This window comes from Nematolebias whitei, chromosome 22, assembly GCF_014905685.2.
Source record: "Nematolebias whitei isolate Nwh7 chromosome 22, NemWhi1, whole genome shotgun sequence".
NCBI lineage: Eukaryota > Metazoa > Chordata > Actinopteri > Cyprinodontiformes > Rivulidae > Nematolebias > Nematolebias whitei.
This window is the reverse complement of record NC_056519.1, coordinates 30105441-30130001: the sequence shown is the minus strand read 5'-3', so window position 1 is coordinate 30130001 and position 24561 is coordinate 30105441. Positions and strand designations below refer to the sequence as shown.

Genomic DNA, 24561 nt, shown 5'->3' with positions numbered 1-24561 from the left:
TTAAACGCTTCCCACACTCTTGCAATATTCTAAACAATGTTTCTAAACTCTAAACACTCAAAGAGCACAGAATGTTATGATTTCAGCTCAGATAAACGAACCACGAAGTAGCGAGGGGCTACTGTATATATATATAAATCCTGCTAATGAACTTTTAATGAACTTTAGTTCACTATTAAATCTCTGATGAACCAGATTCTACAAAAACATCTATATTTAAATGTTTATAGGTTTTCTTTATCATTTGATGTATTTGTACTCGTTGTGTCAATACTTGTATTGTTTGGTTTTCATGTATGGTTTTGTTTCTTGTATGCAGATTTTTTTTTTAGCTTTGTTTTAAAGTTTAATTCACGTTTTGCGATTTGTACATTTTTGGGTTAGACTAAATTTGAACGAAAGGCTGTATCTCGTCTTTAAACATGTTTGAGGGAAATATTCCTGAGAGATCCAATAATTTTGTGTGTTTTTATGATTTTTTTCAGCTGAGTTAACTTTAACGACAACAAATGTGTTAACTCTGAGGTAGCTTAGTAGTTAACTTTAACTAACTAGTTAACTTTAACTTAAATTTAACAGATTATTTAATAAAGTTATTAAAGTGAAAAGAGGATTTCATGATAAAGCTGGCACCATTTATTAATTATTTTTTTATCTTCACTTTTTACAAAAAATAATAAAAAAATAAAATAAATAAAATATATTTTTTAATCCTTTCCACCCTCCATCCCAGACCCATCTCGTTTGTTTTTTTCTTTTTCTTTCACGCTTTTGTATTTCTTGTTGTTTTTTGGTGAGTCGAGACGGTTCTCCTTGTCCTGAGCATTTCATTGCATTGTTGGCCTGCATGACAATAAACCTAAATCTAGATTAGAAGCTCATGTTATAGCCACCTGTTGTACCTTTTATTATTGCCTGATGATGGTCAAGGTCTCTCAGCACTACCTAAATTTTTGAACATGCTTACTTAGAGAACCACATATAATCCCAAGTATCATTTTCTTCTTTTTTTACTTGATACATAGTAAGGGCCTATTACGCTCTCTGTGATTACTAATTGTATGCTATGATGCTATATTCAAACTTCTGGTTCTGGGTTGGACATCCTAAGCCTGACTGACTTTTTGTCTAGTTGACCGTGTTCTGCCTCGTTTGTGTTCGAGACCAATCCAAGTACCAGATTCATGAAGCCTGGGGGTTGATCAACAACCAAATTATGTGGGTGTGGTACAGGTGGTCTGCATTCCCATTTATCTTCGACATTCAACTCCAGCCTAAAAAACAGAGGGGGACAGTTTGGTTTCCTCCACTGTAAATGCTGGGTTCTGCAAGAGGAAATGCAAATTATCTGAAGAAACTGAGCAGAAGTGTTTGTACAAGCTGCTGGGTTTAAACTTGAAATACGATCTGCAGACAAGATGTGACTTTTTGTACTTGTCAGCAGCTAATTCAGATACGGGGTTGGAAACCATTTACAGTGAGTACGGAAAATATTCAGACCCCTTTAAATTTTTCACTCTTTGTTTCATTGAAACCTTTTGCTAAAATCAAAAAAGTTCATTTTATTTCTTATTAATGTACACTCAGCACCACATCATGACAAAACAAAAAAACAACCAGAAATATAGATGTTTTAGCAAATTTACTAAAAAAGAAAAACTGAAATATCACCTGGTCATAAGTATTCAGACCCTTTGCTCAATATTGAGTAGAAGCACCCTTTTGAGCTAGTACAGCCATGAGTTTTCTTGGGAATGATGCAACAAATTTTTCACACCTGGATTTGGGGATCCTTTGCCATTCTTCCTTGCAGATCCTCTCCAGTTCCGTCAGGTTGGATGGTGAACGTTGGTGGACAGCCATTTTCAGGTCTCTCTAGAGATGTTCAATTGGGTTTAGTTCAGGGCTCTGGCTGGGCCAATCAAAAATGGTCACAGAGTTGTTCCGAAGCCACTCTTTTGTAATTTTAGCTGTGTGCTTAGGGTCATTGTCGTGTTGGAAGGTGAACTTTCAGCCCACTCTGAGGTCCAGAGCAGTCTAGAAGAGGTTTTCTTCCTCTGTACTTGGCCAGATTCATCATTCCTTCAATTGCAACCAGTCGCCCTGTCTCTGCAGCTGAAAAACATCCCCATAGCATAATGCTGCCACCACCATGTTTCACCGTTGGGATTGTATTGGGCAGGTGAAAAGCAGTGCCTGTTTTCTCCACACATATTGCTTAGAATTAACGCCAAAAAGTTCATCTTCGTCTCATCAGACCAGAGAATCTGATTTCTCATAGTCTGCGAGTTCTTCATGTGTTTTTTGGTAAACTATGCAGGCTTTCATGTCTTGCACTGAGGAGAGGCTTCCGTCGGGCCACTCTGCCATAAAGCCCTGACTGGTGGAGGGCTGCAGTGATAGTTGACTTTGTGGAACTTTCTCCCATCTCCCTACTGCATCTGTGGAGCTCAGCCACAGTGATCTTTGGGTTCTTTTTTACCTCTCTCACCAAACATAACATTTTGCAGCTGTCTGGTGTGTTGTTCAGATAAAAATAAGGAAGCATTTGTAGTTTTCTGAAAGTTTAGATACCTCATTGATTACATAAAAAGTCTTTTTAATTTAAGATTAACTTAAAATTAGGATAAAAACCAAGTATCCTATCCAAGCATCCTAATTTTACCTTGAACAAGTAATTACATTACTACATAGACTTTTGGGCGTAATCAGTTGTGCAATGCAATGATCAATAGCTCAGCTCTGAATTTAAATCTGTAAAACATCAGAACAAAACTAATGTGAAAAAGTCCAGTAGCAGCTGGCCTAAATGAGGTCTTTAAAAAATATAAACAGCATCAGCTAGGCTACCTGCTCAGTTCCAGCTTATATGTCCTTCATTGTTACTTGGAGTGTGAGATGAAACAAAACATATATGACAAAAATCACTAATATGTAATTTGGGCCAAAGGTTTGGAGAGTATATAATGTACAATCCATATATAAGGTACAATCCAGTCATTTTTGAAGTGATTTTCTGTTTAGTAGATGTTGAGACTTAAACCTTATCAGCTATGACACCAGTCATAAAGCACAGTGTGTTTTCAAAACAAATTATACAAACTGATTATTTATCTGTCTGTTGCTCAACAAGATAGGGATGTCCAATAGACTCTCTTTAATTTGCCAAAGAAACAAGCCATATGCCAATGTCCCCTGCTGCTGAGGAATTTGATTAGTGAAAGATTGTAGTTTTTGAGTTGAGTTTTTCAAGTTTTTCGGGACGGGAATTTAACATTTTTGGTGTAAGATATTCAAGTGGGTAGGCGTTACACCGTGTATAAGAAGCGATGAAAGTTTTTTTTCTGCTTGTCCAAGGCAGTGAATAGTTACGGATCCTGGCGAGTGGATGAAGCAATTTTATCCACCACCAGGCACAATGGTGGAGTCAGGCGGTGGCCACTGGTAGACATGGCAACCATTGATTAATCTTCAACCACCCCAATCATGTGAGGAATCTATCCTTTTAACCAATATAAAATCTATAAAGTATAGCTTCTTCAAATGATCAGGTGGCCGAAATATAAAAATATATGGTGGTAGCCATCTTGGATTTTGACTTTGAACCCAATTTTTGATAGTGAGCTTCATAACACAAAGATGAAGCCACACAATGAAATGGAAGTCAGAATATTGCCTATTTTTGAAGCTATACATCATATAGGGTTTATGGCTCATAAATGACTGCAGCCACCTCAGATTTTGACGTGGCAACCCAAATCTTTGATAGTGACTTTCCTAAAACCAAGATGCTGCCACATACCAAAATGGAAATTAGCATGTTACTTACTTTTTAAGATATTGAGCTCACAAAAATAAACTTATATACATTTATGACAGCAGCCATTTTGGATTTTGATGTGCAAACCCAATTTTCAAAAGGTTCCTTTCTTATGCCTAGATACAGCCACATACAATTAAGGAAGTCAGTAGCTCATTTATTTTTCAAGTTAACATGCTCAGAACATGCATGAACAGATAGACTGACAGATTCACCCCACGACGGGGGATAACAAAGCCATTGCCAATCGCTTTAGAGTTTCAGATTGATATAGCTGATATAAACCTTAAGAGAGCCTGAGCATGAGTGTGGTCCCTGCTCTGTGGAAAACAACATGCCTGGTCCCATTGCTGAAAAATAACCAACCAAACTCACAAAGTGACTACAGACCTATGGCCTTGACATCAAATGCCATGAAGTCTCTGGAGAGGCTGGTCCTGAAGAACGTCAGATCAGTGGTGGAACCATATCTGGATCCCCTACAGATTGCATACCAGCCACGCAGTGTTGATGATGCCATCATCTACCTGCTGCACAGAGCCTACATGCACCTGGATAGGACAGGCAGCACAATAAGAGTCATTACTGGTCACCTGGTTCGGAGACCACCTCACAGGTCAGTCACAGTATATGAGGTGGCAGAACATCACCTCGGACATCATACTGAGCAGCACAGGGGCTCCTTAGTGGACGGTCCTCTCGCTGTTTCTGTTCACGCTCTACATCTCGGACTTCAGGTACAACTCACAATCCTGCCATCTACAGAAGTTCTCAGATGACTCTGCAATTGTGGGTTGCATCACTGGTGACCAGGAAGCAGAATACAGAGGTGTGGTGGACAGAACCACCTGCAACTCAAGGTTGGAAAAAGGAAAGAGCTCCAGGTGGACTACAGGAAGAAGATCAATATCAAGGTTTCTTAAAGTCTTTGTCACTCTAATTCACAGACGAGGCCCCTCTGTTCCCATCAGGTGTGAAAACTGGCTGGGAATCGGTCTTAAAGTTGCATTATATGTTTTTGAAAGTGGAAATCTGAGGCCTCCTCCTCTGTTAAAAGACGGCTTTTCTCTTTTTACATAAATTGCTTCCTTCACCCCACTCTCAAACCATCTGTGTTCTCGGTCCAAAATGTGCACATTTTGGTCCTCAAAAGAGTGTCCTTTATCTGTGAGGTGGAGGTGAACAGCTGAATCTTGTCCTGAAGAGCTGGCTCTCCCGTGTTGAGCCATGCATTTGTGAAGAGGCTGTTTAGTTTCTCCAATGTAGAGGTCTGGACAGTCCTCGCTGCACTGGACCGCACACACTACGCCACTCTGTTTGTGTATGGGTGTTTTCTCCTTAGGGTGGACAAGCCTCTGTCTGACATACAGGCTGCTGACTCGCAGAAGGCCATTGCCCGGACCTCGGCCTCGAGTGATCATCAGAGTCAGAGTCAGAGATTCTTTATTGTCATTCGCACCTCATGTGGTACATGTGGTGGAGCAAAATTATGTACACAGGGTCCCAGTTACATCCAACAATAAAATGTAAAAGAAAAACAGTAATAACATCTAAGATATGAACTAAGAAAAACATCAACTAAATATACACTAAGCACTAATAGCATAAAAACATTACATTGAACATCAGCACAAACATGAACATAAGTCTGTGTAAGCACATGAGCACGTATGAACTCATCAACATTGAAACAGATCAGCAGCAACATGATGTGATTTTTTTCGCAGTGATTATTCTGGTTAGAGATTCATGAGTCTAACAGCTTCATGGTAGAAGTTGTTCCTCAGTCTAGTGGTTCTACACTTAATGCTCCTCAACCTCCTTCCTGAGGGGAGCGGGGCAAAATGTGTGTGTGCTGTGTGAGTGAGGTCCTTCATGATGCAGGTGGCTCTCTTCCTGCATCTGGAGGTGTAGATGTCTGTGATGGTGGGGAGACTGACTCCAACAGACTTCTGTGCAGCCTTCACCACTCTCTGCGAAGCTTTTCTTTCTGCAGCTGTGCAGCTTCCATGCCACACGTTGATGCTGGAGCACAGGATGCTCTCCACTGCACACCTGTAGAAGGAGGTGAGGACTGAACTTCCCAGTCTAGCCCGCCTCAGCCACCTGAGGAAGTAGAGTCTCTGATGAGCTTTCTTGATCAGGCTGGTGGTGTTGTTGCTCCACCTGAGATTGTCATTCAGGTGTACACCCAAGTACTTGTATTTATTAACATTTAATCAGGCAAATCCCATTGAGATTACAGATCGTTTTTTTCCAAAAGAGGCCTGGGCCTGAAGGCAGTCTAACATGCATGTTTTTGATCTGTGGGAGGAAACCGGAGTACCTGGAGAAAACCCACACATGCACACGAGGAGCATGCAAACTCATCACAGAAAGATCCCAGGTCCAACTGGGGCTTGAACCCAGGACCTTCTTGCTGTGAGGCAACAGTGCTAACCACTGAGCCGTCGTAGCTGGAGACCACTGCCACTGCAGATCCTCCCATGTTTGGGGGGGTGGGGGGTGGGGGTTACTCCATCTGAAATCCACGATCATCTCCCCCTCCTTTCATAGCTAAGGAGTGGTTCGGAAGAGTTGGCAGAGTTAGATTGTTTCTTGTTTAGAGACATTTTCTTATGCAGTGTATTCATCTAATGCCTGCATAATTGTAATGCATCTGTTTTGTGCTTGTAACATTTATTACTTTTGTTGATTGTAATTACTGCATCTGCCGCTAGATGGCACTGTTTTTGAAACTGTGGTGATGTCAGGAGTTGGAGATATGGGGAGAGAGCAAAGCTGTGGGCCTCACTGTTCAAACATTTCAAAGTTTGCCGACACATCGCCTGCCTGCCAGCCCTGATACAACTTCAGTCTCAAGGCTTCACACACCTACATGCCACATTCTCACACCACCTAACAGTCATCTTGTAAATACACACACCTACTCACACACATGCCCACAAACAGGATTACAAAATATATAAAGAATACTTGTGCTGCACAAGGCTCTCAGGTTCAGATAAGCAAACGCCAATATTACTGTCATGTGACCAACATGCTTTGTTGCTATAGCATCTTGAGTTATCTGTCTTAAAGAGCATATCTTTGACACAAGTGTGTGTGTGTGTGTGTGTGTGTGTGGGGGGGGGGGGGTGTTGTCTTTTAAGGACAGTCTATAAAAAGCTATAATGCAGCCAATGCCCTGTGCATAGGCCTTCTGGACAAAGGCACATTTACAAACCTGGTCTAGAATTATGCTTGTAACATAGTTCAGTCTTTAAAACTTCAAACATAAAATAGTGTTCTTCCCATTCGATTGCAAACTGAAAGTGATGGAGGATCACAAACACTCTGACATACAAGAGGCAGCAAATTAGGCTAGAAAACATAGCATTAAGCAAGCGAAATATCAACACTGGATCCCTCCAAGTTAGTTTACTGTCCCCTCTACATTCTCCCTTTACACAAATGAGCCAGGAATTATTCTTCTATCAAACAACTCAAGTTTACAGATTAAAAAAAAAAACATCATCAGCCTCATCCAGGATGGTTAGGAGTCAGCTGGCCTGCTGGTGCAGTCAAAGCAATCTTGAGCTCAACACTCTCAAAACTGTAGAATAAAAGCAGTGAACTTTATGAGGAGCCTCCACCTTTGACCCCCATCAATATTCATAACAGCACTTTGTTTATGGTGAATACATACACTGAATTATATATTTTTGTTAGATCTGCATTTTACACAAAAAGCCCTGCTGTCTCCAGATTCATGTTTGAGGCTCTGAATGCATAAGAATCCTTCAGGTGTTTGTTTAGAGTAAAGCCCGAATGCTTTAGTGACCTATTTAAGATGTTTGTTCATGCTGTATGGCATCTTTTCCACAGACCACCATTACTGGCTTTACTGTTGAGCTGTCGGGGAAAGAGAATTGCTCCAAAGCAAAGACAACAAAAACAACAGGCAATAACAGTTCCACTGGCTGTGACAGAAGTCCATTAATAGTTAGAGTTTCAATGGATGGTTGGCTCAGGCCTTGGCTCTACATCAGTCAAATACCAGTTGTAGCAATCTGGCCCGACTGGCCATAGATACAGCTTCTGGACCAGATGTATCCACAAGCACGTTCACGTCTTTACTAACCTTTGCAGGTTTTGCCATCAGGCTGCAGTGTGAATCCCACAGGGCAGCTGCAGCGCACCCCCGTGGCAGTGTCTTTACACGTCCTGTCGCAGCCCCCGTTGTTTACAGCGCATGTCTCTGTAAAATCAAAAAAGTGTTTTTAAAAAGATCAAGAAAACAATTCTTAATATAAAAGATATTGCTTAGAAATCATAATAAAAGTCTAGACCTTGAAGGATGAAATGAAACAAAGCTTAATATGGTAGAACCAGTGACGTCAGAAGCATTTGTAATGTGAGAGGGGACACACTGGTGTGTGTGTGTGTGGGGGGGGGGGTCTGGGGGGGGGTCCTCCCCCTTAAATTTTTGAATAAAGTAAATGCCATTTCCTGCATTCTGCTGTATTTTAATGGGTTGCTAAACATCTATGTTTACCTACATGAGTAAACACTTGATCAGTGTCTCCCCTACTTTACTTGCCTTGGCAGGGCACCCATCCCTTTTGTGATTTTTGTCGGGGGGAGACAGTGGTGATTGAGACACGACTGTGTTCTGTGTTGCATGCTGTTTGTACCGACAGTGTTGGAGTTGCGTGCATGGGGTGGGGGTGTTCAGTAGGGAGGGCACTCAGTTCTGTTGACAGGGTGGGGCACCCTGCTTGTATAATGGTAGGAGAAACACTGCTTGATTCAATAACTATTTTAGAGAACATGGCACAAGAAGTCTGACCACACAGCTCTCCTTGTACGAATAGAGCACGCTCCATCTCTCTCACATATCCTAGACCCCCCACCCACATCAAAAACTGCCAGAACAAACATAGTGTTCAAAACAGAGGTTTCTCCCTCTCCTCTCCCATATCTGCCAAGGCAGATAACCAAGGAGATGTTATAGAGGCAGGGTATTCGACTCGGGACCCAAAGGTCCTGGGTTCGATCCCCAGTCATTGCACATCTCGTGGTGTCTCTGAGCAGGACACCTCAACCCAGTTGCTCCCCAGGCACTTTCAATAGCTGCCCACTGCTCCACCTGCTGGTGGATGGATTAATGATGCAGAAAGCCAATTTCACCATTGTATGGGAACATACAATGATGACAATACATACACATTATTATTATTATTATTATTATTATTATTATTATTATTATTATATTAAACACTGCATGGAATTGGTGTAGGTAACCAGGAAAACCTGGAGTGGACCTTTAGTGGTTTGAGAATTCTCTTATTATTCAAGTGGAATGGATTCAATCGCAAAGTCACACAAAGTAGAAAGCCCTGGGTAAACTAATATTTCTTGGTATGTGTGTGTGGGGGGTGGGGAGTGCAGGGTGTTTCAAATGACTAATTTTTTTTAATGTGGGGGGAACATGTCCCCTTCACATATAATTGTTGCAACACCTATGCGTAGAACACACAAAATCCCAGTGAGACATAATGTATTCTTGTGTTTTTCATATAAATTTTTCAACACAGGGATGAAGAAATTATTTCAAAACATTCTAACTTTAATGAAGACAGAGAGTTTATAGACATTAACACAGTGATTATACATAATGAGTCAAATCAAACTTTATTCAAAATAATAAACTTTCAAAGTGAGTGTGCCCTTGTGTCAACAACATAGGATGTTCTTGTTGTATTATTTGACCCAAATGTTTTGGGTCAAAAGTGCTTGCTTAGGATGGGAAACTGTAACAAAGTGATCATTCAATGCATCTGCTGTCTTCCTTAGACAGATAACTTTACTAAATGGCTTTTCTATGTACTGTATATGAATGTTTCTGTAAAGTGCCCTGAGACAAATTTGTTTTGAATTGGTACTATAGAAATAAACTGAATTGAATTGAACTGAAATGTCAGTTCTGTTTCCATGAGGGACAAAATATCTAACATAAAGAGGTAAGTTTAAGGTAAGGAGATGGAAAAATAAAATTAGTCCACTGGGGCTGAGTTTAAAAAACAATGTGTGGAGGCATTGTGTGTATTTTCATTAAAAAAATGTTCTTGTATGTGGTGCAGATAAAGTTTGCTTGGACTTGTGAATGTTGCCTGAGCTGATCTTCAACCAAACACAAGCTCATGGTAACTCTAGCTTACCTGCTTAGCTACGGCTGGTTTAGCAAAGCTCAGTAAAGCCTTGCCCAAAGAGCCTGAGACACTGCTGAGGGGCCTGAAATTTTACATTGAGTTATGTTTATTGAAATACTTTAATTAAAAGTACACTTCATAAAAAGTTTTAAATAGTAGTTGCTTAGATTTTGGGGGAGGGGGTTCCCTGTTTGTTTATGAGATGGTGGTTTAAACACATTTTCTACATATTTAACTAACAGCATCATGCTGTTTAGAGATATACCCTTCCTTAGTTGGCAGCTCAGAACACCACATACAGAACACCATGGACTTTGTGGATAAGGTGAGGGATGTCAGCATGGAGACTGATGAAACAATGGTCTCTTTTGATGTCACATCACTCTTTACGTGCATTCCTGTTGATGATGCAGTAGAGGTGGTCAGTTTAAGATTAAAATCAGACACCACTCTGAGCAGCAGGACCACACTTTCCACAGAACAACTGTGTCAACTCTTGAAACTGTGCCTACAGTCAACCTACTTCACATATGGGGAGCAATATTATAGGCAGAAACATGGGTGTGCTATGGGGTCTCCAGTTTCTCCTATTGTTGCCAACCTGTAGATGGAGGAGGTAGAAAAGAGAGCCTTGACGTCCTTTTCAGGGACACCACCAAGTCATTGGTTCAGGTATGATGATGACACTTGGGTTAAAATTAAATCTCAGGAAGTCCAACATTTTACTGACCACATCAACTCTGTGGATAAATACATCAAGTTCACACGAGAAGATGTAAAAAATGGCAGGTTGACTTTCTTGGACTGTGAGGTCTCAGTCTCTGATAGAGGACATTTGCAAACTGAGGTGTACCACAAACCCACCCACACAGACCAGTATTTGCAGTTTGACTCCCATAACCACAAGATAGGCTCTAGAGCAATGTGGATATCCTAACTGGGCCTTCCTGAAAGCAGAGAAGAAACCCAAACAGGACTCCAGTCAGCCATCAGGTGAAAAGGAAGAACCCAGACCAGTGGTCATTCTGTATGTTGCAGGAGTATCAGAGAAACTGAGACGTTTATTTTCTAAACATAACGTCCCAGTGGCTTTTAAACCACAAACTATATTACGGCAAAGACTGGTTCATCCCAAAGATCCAGTCCCCCGGCACAAACAGAGTAATATTGTGTATGCTGTTCAGTGTCAGGAGGGCTGTGATCAGTCTTACATCGGGGAAACTAAACAGCCACTGGCCAAAAGGATGGCCCAGCACAGAAGATCAACATCATCAGACCAGGACTCTGCGGTCTACACTCATCTCCAGGCCAGCGGTCACTCTTTCAAGGATGAAGATGTTCACATCCTGGACAGAGAGGAACAATGGTTTGAGAGAGGAGTAAAGGAGGCCATCTTTGTGAAAAGAAATTGTCCATCATTAAACAGGGGTGGAGGCCTCCGGGTTCAACTTCCCCCTCTTACACTGCTGTTATTGCTAGTATCACTCAGCCCCCTATGAATAGTAAACAGCCATCAGTGTGCTAATGATCCATTGTTAGGCTGATGGTCCTTCTTGACCATGTGAGCAGTTGGTTTTGGTTGTCAGCAGCAAACTGGTTGATCCACTCTGAGACGGTGCTATTTAAGAGATTGAGCTGAATACAGCACCTCAGACTGAGGAAGTCTTTCGGATGAAAGATGAAACGTATCTACATTTTTTGCTTTGTTTTTTGTGTTTTTTGAATGTCCAGAGGACCAGATTGAACTTTTTTAGATTTTTCTACCTGGATTATTGAGCATGCATCAGAACATACACTTCCTTATTATCGCTGTTCAAAAGAAGCCCAAAAAATGTGTGTATGAATGAAGAAAAACGTATTCATATTGAGAATGATGAAACTGGAAATTTCAGCAATAATTAAGGATTTTCCGGCAGCTCGCTCTTGCTATTTGCTGCAAATTATGTTTCTGTTTTGGCCTGTTGATTCTGGACCCAGCTTCTGTTTCCCATGGGAGCATCCATCCATCTTCACTGGGGGGGTCGGAGCCCCCCTCAGCCCAACTCAAACTGCAGTTGGCCCACCTCGTCGGGTTTGTTTGCCCATTTGAATTGTGATGTTTTATGGTCTGAAACTTTTCTGTATCATTCATATTACTGTCACTATTTTCAGTTCTCAGAGTATCTGGAGTCACTGAATCTTGTTAATACACCTGAATCTGTCCATCACTGCAACTTTCACTGTTTTTGGGTTCTGAATGATCACATCTTCATTAATGTTTCTCATGGTTCGATTATGGGGGCTAATTGTCACACTGTTAACTCCTGTAATTACACCAGTCACAAAAAACTCAAGAAAATGTCTGATAATAATGTTGTTACTGCTCTCAGGGATTCAACCCAACCCTGGGCCCCCCACTAATTACAGCACACCAAATGACTTTAAGAACGTGTCTGGGCTTCATTTTCTGCATGTAAACGCTCGTAGCCTTTTGAAAAAACTTGATGCTTTGAAAATTCTGGTCAGTTCTTCTGGGACAGATGTTATCTTCTTCTCTGAAACCTGGCTCAACAAATCTGTACTCAATAATGACCTGGCAATCAATGGATTTAACATCTACCGCTGTGATCGTCAAAAAAAAAGGGGGGGGGGGGTCGGTGTTTACATCAGAGATTCTTTGATTGCTAATCTTGTGTCTTCTAAAACAATTCCAAACCAGTTTGAAGCCTTATCTGTAAACATCACCTTGAATGGATGTCAGATCTTAACTGTAGTCTGCTGCTACCGCCCCCCCTCAGCATCACCTGAGGCTCTGTCTGCACTGATGGAATTCCTTGGTAATTTAAAATTCAAAGAGATCCTTTTGGCTAGAGACCTCAACATTGATTGGTGTAAGTCAACCCCCTTCTGTTATAAATTCAAGGAATGTTGCCTGTCTCTCAATCTTACCCAATTGATCGACTCTCCCACTAGATTAAACAAAAACCATCCTGAAAAATCCTCCATCTTGACCTATTTCTAACTAATATGCCTCACAAATTCCCTGGTACAGGTGTATTCGCTGATATTTTGAGTGATCATTGTGTGACAGCTGCTTTGAGAGATATTAAACTTCCACCTTCTAAGCCCAGATTAATTCAAAAAAGGGATCTGAAACATTTTTGTGAACAGTCATTCCTCTGGGATCTGTCTCACTTTGACTGGCATCATATTCTGTTAACTGATGACGTGAACTCCGCTTGGAACTATTTTCATAATAGTTTCATTTTTTTCGTGAACAAACATGCTCCTTTTCGTCAGTTCAGAATAAAGGGACGAGACAGCCCCTGGTTTACTCCAGAGCTAGCTGACCTCCTGCACAGGAGAGATCATCTTTGGGCTGCAGCGAGAAAATCTGACTCAGACACTGATTGGTTGAGTTTTCGACAGATGAGGAATAAATGTACAACTGCTGTCAAAGCAGCAAAACGCAACTATTTATTATCTCAGACCTCCAAAAATCTAAATGACCCTAACAGATTCTGGAAAACCATCAAATCTCTCTCAGGCACCCCCCAATCATCTGACCTCCCATCACAACTTCTCATTAACTCTGTTCCTGTGTCAAATAAGCACGAGATCCTGAACTGTTTCAACAAACATTTTGTTGCTTCTAGTTCTTTATTTGACACAGTTACTAACAGAAAATCAGCCACTTCCCCTAATAAACATCCATCCATCCATCCATTATCTTTACCCGTTTATTCCATTTTGGGTCACGGGGGTCGCTGGTGCCCATGTCCAGCAATCACTGTGCGAGGGGCGGGGTACACCATGGACGGGTCGCAAGTCTATCACAGGGCCACATAGAGACAAACGAGACAAACAACCATTCACTCTCTCACTCACACCTAGAGACAATTTAGAGTTACCAATCAGCCTAACATGCATGTTTTTGGACTGTGGGAGGAAAAAGGAGCACCCGGAGAAAACCCACGCATGCACGGAGAGAACATGCAAACTCCACCCAGATGGCCCCTGGACCGGGGTTTGAACCAGGGACCTGCTCGCTGAGAGGCAGCAGCTCTACCAGTTGCGCCACCGTGCTGCCCCCCCCCCCCCCCAATAACCAAACTTCTACAAATCAAATCCCTCCTAGAAGTCAATCCTCAGTTAATCACAGCTTCTCTTTTTCTCCATTCTCAGTCAGTGAGGTTAATAAACTGTTAAAAGATCTTGACCCTAAAAAATCTGCAGGTCCAGATGAACTTCCACCTTATTTCTTAAGGTTGGCTGCTCATATCATCACAGTCCCTGTGACCCACATCTTCAATCTCTCCATAAGACAAAACCCCATCCCAGACACTTGGAAAACAGCCTTTGTTCTTCCTTTGCTGAAGGGAGGTGACCCCACCTCACTGAACAACTATCGACCAATCTCTAAACTCTGCATTTTAGCCAAGGTTCTAGAAAAACTGATAAACTCTCAAATAAAAAAGTACCTGGACTCATTTTGCATCTTACCTCCACATCAATCTGGTTTCAGGAAACAACACAGCACAACCACTGCTTCACTGAAGGTTCTTAATGACGTTGTTGAAGCACTGGATGCTAAGGATTATTGTGTTACACTTTTCTTAGACCTGTCTAAAGCTTTTGACAATGTGGATCATAACATCTTGTGTCATAAACTCTCAGAAATTGGTTTCTCAGAACATACCATTGGTTGTTTCTCTAACTATCTTTCAGACCGGAGGCAATGTGTTCAACATAATTGTACTTCCTCCAGTTATTTAACAGTCAACAATGGTGTACTACAAGGCTCAGTCTTAGGACCCACCCTCTTTACAATCTACATACATAATGTAGGTAAAAACATCCCTAATGCATCCGTACATTTCTATGCTGATGACACAGTTGTTTATTGTCGAGCTAAAACTGTTGCTAAGGCTTTCCAGCTTTTGAATTCTGCATTCAACTACATCCAGACTGATTTATTCCGCCTCAAACTTGTCCTAAATGCCGACAAAACCAAAGGGATGCTTTTTTTCAAATAGGAAGTTGGTCCCAGCAGTTCTTCCTCCGATTTTATCCTCAAATGGTGTCCCCATTGAGTTTGTTGATTCCTATAAATATTTGGGTATCTTGGTTGACTCACATCTCTCTTTTAAGCTCCATGTGGAAAACTTGGTAAAGAAACTGAAAGTTAAACTGGGTTTCTTTTTCAGAAACAAATCCTGTCTAACCCTGAATGCTAGAAAACGCCTTGTATCTGTGACTTTCCTTCCCTCAATTGATTATTGTGACATTATTTACATGAACGCTCCTACAAGAACCCTGCAGATGTTGGATGCTGTCTATCATGGTGCACTAAGATTCATAACTGGCTGTGATTATCGTACCCACCACTGCAACCTGTATTCACTGGTTAACTGGACATAATTAACTTCACGCAGTCTCTCTCACTGGTACATTTTCATCTTTAAATCACTTCTTGGTCTGCTACCTTCTTACATCTCCTCCTACATGTCACTGCGTGAGTGCAGCTACAGTGTGCGCTCTCAGGACATTATTACCTGCAGTGTTCCCTCAATGAAGACTGAACTAGGCAAAAGGGCCTTCTCCTACTCCGCTCCTGTTTCCTGGAATATCTTACAAAAAGATTTGTAGCTCTCGGCCTTGACCTCTCTATGTGGCTTTAAGAATCTGTTGGACTCCTGGCAGGGACCAATGCAGACATGTTCCTGTTTTTAGTTTTCTACATTTGCCTTAGAATCTAGCAGTTTTTTTTTTTGTTACCTATTCCTTTTAGCCATCCTATTTGTAAAAAAAAAAACAAAAAAAAAAACCTGTATTATGACTTTTTATAACTGTTTATTGTTGTTGCTGTTGTCCATTGTTGTCATCTTTCTTTGTTGAAATCAGGTCTCTCTTGTAAATGAGTCCTCAAGGCTCAATGGGATTTACCTGTCTAAATAAAGGTTGATTGATTGAATAATGGGGGAATTTAAAAAAAAAAACAGGAAGTAGAAATTTTTTTATAGATCAACGCCTTTCTGACTAATTGCAAAATTTTCTTGGCTGTATACCAGACCTGGTCTTTGTAAATGGTAAATGGACTGTACTTATATAGTATTTTCTATCTTATCAAGATACTCAAAGCTCTTTATACTATAATCTGTGCCTCATTTACCCATTCATACAGCACTCTACTAGATCTCTACAAAACTAATTGAACATGTTCTAAAGAGACTATTCATCCATTCATTATCTTTACCCTCTTTTTCCATATTGGGTCACGAGGATCACTGGTGCCCATGTCGGGCAATCACTGTGTGAGGAGTGGGGTACACCCTGGACATATCTCCAGTCTATCACAGGGCCACATAGAGACAAACGAGACAAACAACCATTCACACTCTCACTCTCACCTAGGGACAATTTAGAGTTACCAATCAGCCTGACATGGATGTTTTTGGTCTGTGGGAGGAAACTGGAGTACCCAGCAAAAACCCACATATGCACTGAGAGAACATGCAAACTCCACCCAGAAAGGCCCCCCGGACCGGGAGTTGAACCGGCAACCTTCTCGCTGAGAGATAGCAGCTCTACCAGTTGCACCACCGTACTGCCCCCTAAAGAGACTAATCAGTGATTTATCACATTCATACACCGATGGGACACACATTGGAGGCAATAAGGGGTTCAGTGTCTTGCCTAAGGACACTTCGGCATGTGACGGTTGGTGGAGTCGAACCCCCCAACTGTTGCATTGGAGTATGACTGTTCTAACCATTTAGCCATAGCTGCCAAAACAAGAATGGGTTGTTAAATTTGTTTGTGTTCCTTCATGGGTAAAAACATCTGTCTTCCAACATTCTCCCCTGATCTCTGTTTTGCTGTTTGCTTTATTATCATCCTTGGCTGAAGGTCAAACGTTGATGACAACACATATATGTATGTGTTTCGTTCATCTGCACTGTTGGCAAATTATCTCATGAACCACTAAATGGATTTTTCATGACCCCTCAGAAAGCACCTACTAGATCGGGGTGCCCAGACATTTCAGTGTGCAAGCTATTTTTATAATGACCCAGTCAAAGTGATCTACCTACTATAAGGCCCCATTTACATGAGAACAACCTCCGGAAATGTTAGTGTTTTTTCAATGTTAATTGGGGGTAATAAACAAAACAAGGAGTTGATTTACACTAAAATGCTGTGGCTTCCATGTCAGTGGGGTTGCCAGATAAGAAATGATGAACTATATAGTACTGTGGCTTTTAAATGAAAGTATTTTGACCTAAACTGTCATATTTGCTGAGTAAAGATATTCTAAGATGAGGTGTGTGTTGTGCTTGTTGAACGTGTGCACAGAAAAGGAGGGGTAAATAAGATATTTTAACTTTATCTGGCAACCTGGATGCAGGGCTCAGATGCATTCAATGTGCATGCAGCGTCTGCATGACATTTACGTCTAAATTGGCGAATATACTAACGTCTCTTTGGACCTTGGATTTTATTAGGCCCGAGCAGCGAAGCGCTGTTAAGGCCTATTGTAATTGCTCTGTTCATGCCCGAGTTGCAATTTTTTTTGCCAAATGAATTGGCGTTTTGGGGGCCTTAGCATATCCCAAAAGTCACCAAATTTGGCAGAAGCATCAGGACTGGTGAAAAATTACGTGTTTTAAGGGGGTGGCAAAAATTGCAACAGAACCGGATCAAGAGCGCCACCTGGAAATTTTCAAAATACCCTCCGCATTAACCTTAGTTTGTTGTAGAAACATGAAATTTGGTACGCTTGTCCAATTCCCCAAGTTGCACAGAAAACCCTCTGGCACCAATGTTGTATGATAAACAGGAAGGCGGACATTTCAGAATGTCGTCCCACTTTTCACACCTTTTTGGCGGTTTACAGCCTCCGCATTTGAACGAACTCCTCCTAGAGATTTCGCTCATTCGGTTTCAAACTTGGCCATTTTGGTCAAAAGGCATGGATGACGAAAAGCTATCAAAACGGTGCAAACCGGAGCATAATGAAGGGGCGTGGCCAGACCTCAAAGTTTGACATCTCGCCATGAAAAACAAAGCGCTAATAGCTCCTACACAAAAACTGTCTGAGACATCAAACCTTCAGTGATTGATCCACATCCGGTCCTCTGCAAGAATGAATGGTCAAATCATGACATAATTTAAGCCACGCCCCCTGACAACAGGAAGTGTAAAGTTTTACGTTGAACTGTCCCTATCTGACCCATGTCACCTGATCAGCATGAAACTGTGTCCAGTGACCGAAGACATGTTGGTGTAACTTGCTTTCCAACACTGACAGTTTGGGGTGGAGCATGTAGACGTAACGCCGTTGCCATACGTTTGGCTCCAACTTCTACAGATTTGAACTGAGGTTCACCAAAATCACTATGATCAATCATTATCCACCCATTGAACAGGAATCCATGATATTAATAGCCTCCACAGTGCCCCCTAGAATATTTTAAAACCTCAGCCCCAAGCCATTTTTTGACCAATAACTCTGAAACTCGGCGAACATCTGTATCTTCTCAGGACCTATGAAATAGTCTCTTGGAATCCTGGTCCAAACTCAACAGGAAGTCGGCCATTTTGGGTCAAAGGGTCATTTTTGGGCATTTCTAAATGCAAATTTTAACAAACTTCTCCTAGGGATTTTAAGTGATTGCCTTCAAACTTGGTTAATATGCCCTTGAGACATTGGAGAGTAAAAGTTATCAAAAGCTTTCAATTTCGTTTAGGTTAAAGGGGCATGGCCAGGCCCCAAAGTTGCGCTTCACGCCATAAATTTCCAAACACTATAACTTTCACATTGAAAGACTGAAATGCACCAAACTTGGCATGACTCATCCCTGTTGGATACCTGGCGATCCACTGTGGTCATATTTTGACGTTATCAAAGCCCTGCCCCCTCAGAACAGAAAGACTATTATTTTTTACTTGGAATGATCCCTCTTTGACACCCTTGACTTAATCAGGATGATCCTGTCTTAGAATACAGATAAGATGGTCTGACTTGATTTAAAGTGCAAACCGTTTTTGCTGGAGGATGTGGGCGTGGCGAATTAAGAAGTGACGCTGTTGCAATATGTTTGGCTCTAAATTGCACAGATATCAGCCAAGGTGTAACAAAATCACTATGATCGATCATTAACCACCCCTTGAACAGGTAACCATGATAAGTGGCCAATAGCCTCCACAGCGCCACCTACATTATTCCTAAAGTTATAGCTCAGTGATACATCATCCGATCTGCACCAAATTTTTTGTGCGTCATCGGTGAGCACTTTTAGACACATTGATATAGTGGTTTAACGTATGACTATAGTGCGCCCCCTAGATTATTCCAACAGTTATATCTCAATAATACATAATCCTATCTACACCAGATTTTTGGTGCATCATCTGTGAGCATTTCTAGACACATTGGTATTGTTGTTTAACAGTTGACTCAAGTGTACCCCCTACATGATTCAAACTGTTATATCTCAATGATACATTATCCAATCTGCACCAGATTTTTGGTGTGTCATTAGTGAGCACTTCTAGACACATTGGTATTGCTGTTTAACTTTTGACTTCAGTGTGCCCCCTAGATTATTCCAACAGTTATATCTCAGTGAAATATCATCCAATATGTACCAGATTTATTGTGCATGGTCAGTGAGCACTTATAAACACATTGGTATTGTGGTTAAACTTTTGAATCCAGTGTGCCCCCTACATTAATAAAAGAGTTATATCTCACTAATACATCATCTAATCTGTACAATTATTGAGTGTAATCAGTGAGCACTTCTAGACACATTGATATTGTGATTTAACATATGACTCCAGTGCGCCCCCTAGATAATTCCAACAGTTATAGCTCGGTGATATAGCAACCTATCTGGACCAGATTTTTTTGTGCATGATCAGTGCACACTTCTAGACACATTGGTATTGTTCTTTAACATATGACTCAAGTGTGCCCCTTAGATTATTCCAACAGTTATATCTCAGAGATACATTATCCGAATGGAACCATATTTTTGGTGGATAATCAGTGAGTATGTCTAGACACATTGATATTGTGGTTTAACATATGACACAAGTGTGCCCCCTAGATTATTTAATCAATAATAGCTCAGTGAATTATCATCCAATATGTACCAGATTTATAGTGCATGATCAGTGAGCACTTCTAGACACATTGTTATTTAACTTTTGACTCCAGTGTGCCCCCTAGATAATTCCAACAGTTATATCTCATTGATACATCATCTGATCTAGACCATATTTTTTGTGTCAGCAGTGAGCACTTGTAGGCACACTGGTATTGTTGATTCATGACGTATCTTAAGCCCGGCCCACTCAAAGAAAAAACTGATGATTATTGGGTGACTCTTTCAGCTTGGCACTGTGTAAGATTTAAGACTGAAACCATATTTGCTAACTGTTGATTACAACATATGACATGTTGAAAAGCCTAAAGGAAGTCCTTTACATTTGCGATAAAACAGGAAGTGACAATAACTCCCATCTGGAAAGTCAGATTTTAGCCAAACTTGTAAGGCTTGAAGCCAGACTCATACTGATATGGGTGGGAGGTGATTGCAAAGTTTCGGCATATGCGCAACCTGGTGGATGTGTGCAGGAATGGCATGAGAACATTCGCAATGGCGACTGGGAGGCGTTGTTGGAGCTCCCGCGGTCACGGGTGATGTCGAAGGTTCAGCGAATGCGCACCCTGGTGAACGGGTGCGGGACGAGCACGAGAGCGTTCGCGATGGCAACCCGGCGGCGTCGCTGGTGCTCCCGCGGTCGCAGTAAGGCCGGAGCGGTGCTTTGCTGCGAGGGCCTTCAATGCTGCTTGCAGCTTTAATTAGTTTTGCTCCTACATGCTGAAAAAAGGTGAGCAGCACAAAACACTGCTCTCTGACATTTATTATAACTGTTGTCGTGCAGAGAAACTTTGGACTGCAGCCCCCTGCAGTACGCATGTGCAAATTCACACTTGCGGAGCATTTCACACCTCTGAGAGAAGGTCCCCTGAAAATCTTTACTCTGAATCCTAGATTCAGAAACCTTCAGTTTCAGAGAGAACGAGGGCTATTGTCGTGTAAATGAATGTCCGAACCACAGCAGAAAGGCTGCGGTTTCACGTCGTGCAACCTTTGCAGTAGCAAAAATGGCTGTATCTCAGTCTAGTAGTACATAAACTGAGCTACATTATGGAAGGTAGAAACCGAGACAAGTGCCCAACATGTACTCTGTGCACGGAGTATTTGAAAATACCTAGTTTTAATAGTATGACTATTACAGTAAACTTTGCCTGTTTTTAGCTAAAAACAAAAAACAACAACAACAACAAAAAACAGAATAGATCTTAATGAAACTTTAAAAAAGTTATCAGTGGTTGTACATCCATGAGGTACCATTTGGAGTCAACTGATATCAAAATGGGTACAACAGCAAACTGACATTAGAAAACAAAAATGGATATAACTCAGATAGTTACATGGCTATAAAGTTAACATATGGCACGGTAGCAAATGAGCATCATTCTCATTACATACTCAAAGACACTATTGATGGCACAATACAAATGCTTAAAACTTTGGCATTGACTGCTAGCATTAGCCCTATTTGTTGTCACCCATCACAGAGCAAAAATTGAAAAATGGAAATACCCTCTTGTCAGTCCGTTAGTGCATGTTGTGAGTGTCAAAGTCAAAGTTTCTCTCTCTCATTAAATAAACAGTTTAAATTTTATTACTGTGATATTTTGGAGAAACAATCCATGCAGCATGGATTGTTTGTTTAAAATATTACAGTATTTAAATTTAAATTGTAGAGAAGAGAAATATATATATACATATATACATATATACATACATATATATATATATTTATCTGTTCCGTCCACCCGCCAGGATTACAAAATGCCAAGATGGCCACCCTCTGAGCATCTGCAGCATCAATGGCTCCCAGTAAGATCCCAGTTTTCAGGAGTTTTAGTGTGTTATTGTGGCTGAAATCTACCACTAAGACTGGCAGACTCCCGATACCCTCTCTCTTTCTGTGCAACGTCCACTTCTTGGATAACAAGATGGATCTGCTTCGACTGAGAGTGGGTGCTTCAGAGGAGATGAGGGAGTGTGTGGAACTCTGTCTCACAGAGACATGGCTATACAGCCACAGCCTTACAGCTAGACAAAAGAGTTTTTCTTTGAGTGGACCGCTGCAGCAAACAAATGGGAAAGACGCATGAAGGGGGAGTGTGTGTTTACATAAATAAAGTTGGTCCACAAACAGTACGCTGATCAACAGTACATGCCCCGAGGCTTTAGAGCAACTAACTGTGAAGTGTTGACCACATTATTTACCCCGTGAGTTTATGGTGGTATTTATAACAGCTTTTTACAAAACTCTCGACTTTATGCTAAAAATGCCCTGAAAGAACTAAATAATAACATCAACTCACTTCAAAACAAACACCTGGAGGATTTTTATGTGGTGGCTGGTGATTTTAGCCAGGTAAATCTGAAGAAAACACTGCCAAGTTGTTATCAGCATGTGACCGTTCCTATACGAGGAAAAAACACACTAGACCGTGTTTACACCAACGTGAAAGACGCATATAAAGCCATACCCTGCCCCCAACTTGGACTCTCTAGCTATGTTTACATGCACAGAATTCTTTGATCGGATTGAAATGTGTTCTGTTTGAATAATTCAAATATATTGTTTACATGGGCACAATCTGTTCATGACGAGCGTTTACATGCAGCGGGCTTTGTTCTGAACAGCAGAATTGACACGCGCAGAGTGGTAAACTCTCCTTAAAAAAAACACAGAAGAAGAAGTTCTACTTCCGGGGTGAACATAAACAAACCTGAGCACCCAAAATGGACCCGCGAAAGGTTTTAATGATGGTGGAGACGTTACTGCACTCCCTGACTGATCTACAGGTAATACAGATCATTTTGAGCTCTTTCAAAGTTTCTAGTAGAAATGTTGTGTCGCTCACCGACCAGTTTTGCTCCCCTGACATGCTAATATTATTAGCATTAACCAGGCGGAAATGGCAAAATCGCACATGCGCAGTCAGGTCAGTTTTTCACGATCAGATAAAAACGAACAGATCAAGCGTTTACATGCACACTGATTGGGTTACGGATGGGCGTAAACCACCCGTTTCGTTCTGATCACAAATTATATTGGATCGCACCGAATACAAAAAAAATAACCCGAATGGAGTGTTTACATGACACACTTTTATTCCAACCGGCCATTTGATCCAGTTATGTCCATGTAAACATACCCTCTGATCACATATCAATCTTTCTGGCTCCTGCTTACCTGCCCCTTCTGAGATGCTCCAGACTAACACAAAGGAAATTAAAGAGATGGGTAAGAAACAGTGACTCTATACTAAAAGACTGCTTTGAATGCACAGATGGGCATATCTTCAGGGAGGCTGCTGTAAGGGAGGGGTGCTAGACTTGGAGGAATACACATCCTCAGTCCTGTGTTACATTAGTAAGGCCCTATTTACACGGATACGATGGGGGAAACATAGGTTTTTTCGTATGTTAATTAGAGGAAAAGATCCGAGTTGACACAGATTTTGTGTTTACATGCATCCGAAGGAATACCCCCCACCCTCCCGAATTTGCTGTAGTTACCATGCCAGGTCATTAGATGGCGATGTGAATTTTGTACCTTCACCTAATGCGCATGCGGAATGTGCCTTTCCTGTGAGATAAAAAGCTCAGCTAACAACAATTTAACCACAAGTAAAAGCTGGATTTTGGCTGGATTGTGGATGAGTCGACAGATTTGATGTCAAGCGGGACCACTTTGTCTAACAGCTCCACACCGGTCGCTGAGTGGACCAGAACCGAGTCAACAATGTCGGACTTTACTCCATGATAATCAGTAGCTGATTTAAAGCAGGTAAATCAACGTTCTTAATAATGTTAGCTTGTGTTTACTTCGGTTACAAAAGAGCCAACTGAGTTTATATTTTCTCCTGAAAGAAGAAGAAGGCGGACCGGTTCTGAACGAGGCTCAGCCCAGGTGCAGTGCAGGAGGACGTCGAAGAGAGAGCTGTTGGATGAACTGTTTATTTAAAATTCTCCTCAGTTCTTTTACTCAATCCATTCAATATTTTAAGCTGCATTAATCAAAGTAGTGCAGCACGGTGGCACAACTGGTAGAGCTACTGCCTCTCAGCGAGCAGGTCCTTGGTTCAAACCCCGGTCTGTAAGAGTACCACTGCCTGCAGCTCCTCCTCCAAGATGGCCGCTAATTGCCTACACCTGACGGCCATCAGACTGAGGAGGCGTCCCCGGCTACAAAAGGCTGCAGTCCAGTGCTACTCTTTGCTGGAGCATATCACCTTCCATGGTAGTTGTGCTTCAAGCCTTTTAGGCTATTACTCACAAGTACTAACCTTGCCCTCTTGTTCCCAGTGTTTCCTGGTTCCTCGGCTTGTTAAAGGACCCCTCGTGATCCTTTGGTTTCTTGACTCCTCGTGGTCCTGTTCCTGGTCCCTCGGACTCCCTCGTGGCC

At 41.5% G+C, this 24561-nt stretch overlaps 1 protein-coding gene across 1 annotated transcript in view; it reads right to left on the bottom strand.

Moving 5' to 3' along the window:
- The window catches only part of scube1 (signal peptide, CUB domain, EGF-like 1), a 491162-nt gene that overhangs the window by 204300 nt on the left and 262301 nt on the right, over positions 1–24561 (bottom strand). The window contains exon 8 of the mRNA XM_037695765.1: positions 7944–8060. Within this exon, the coding sequence (XP_037551693.1) occupies positions 7944–8060 (117 nt within the window). The remainder of the gene's footprint in view (positions 1–7943; positions 8061–24561) is intronic.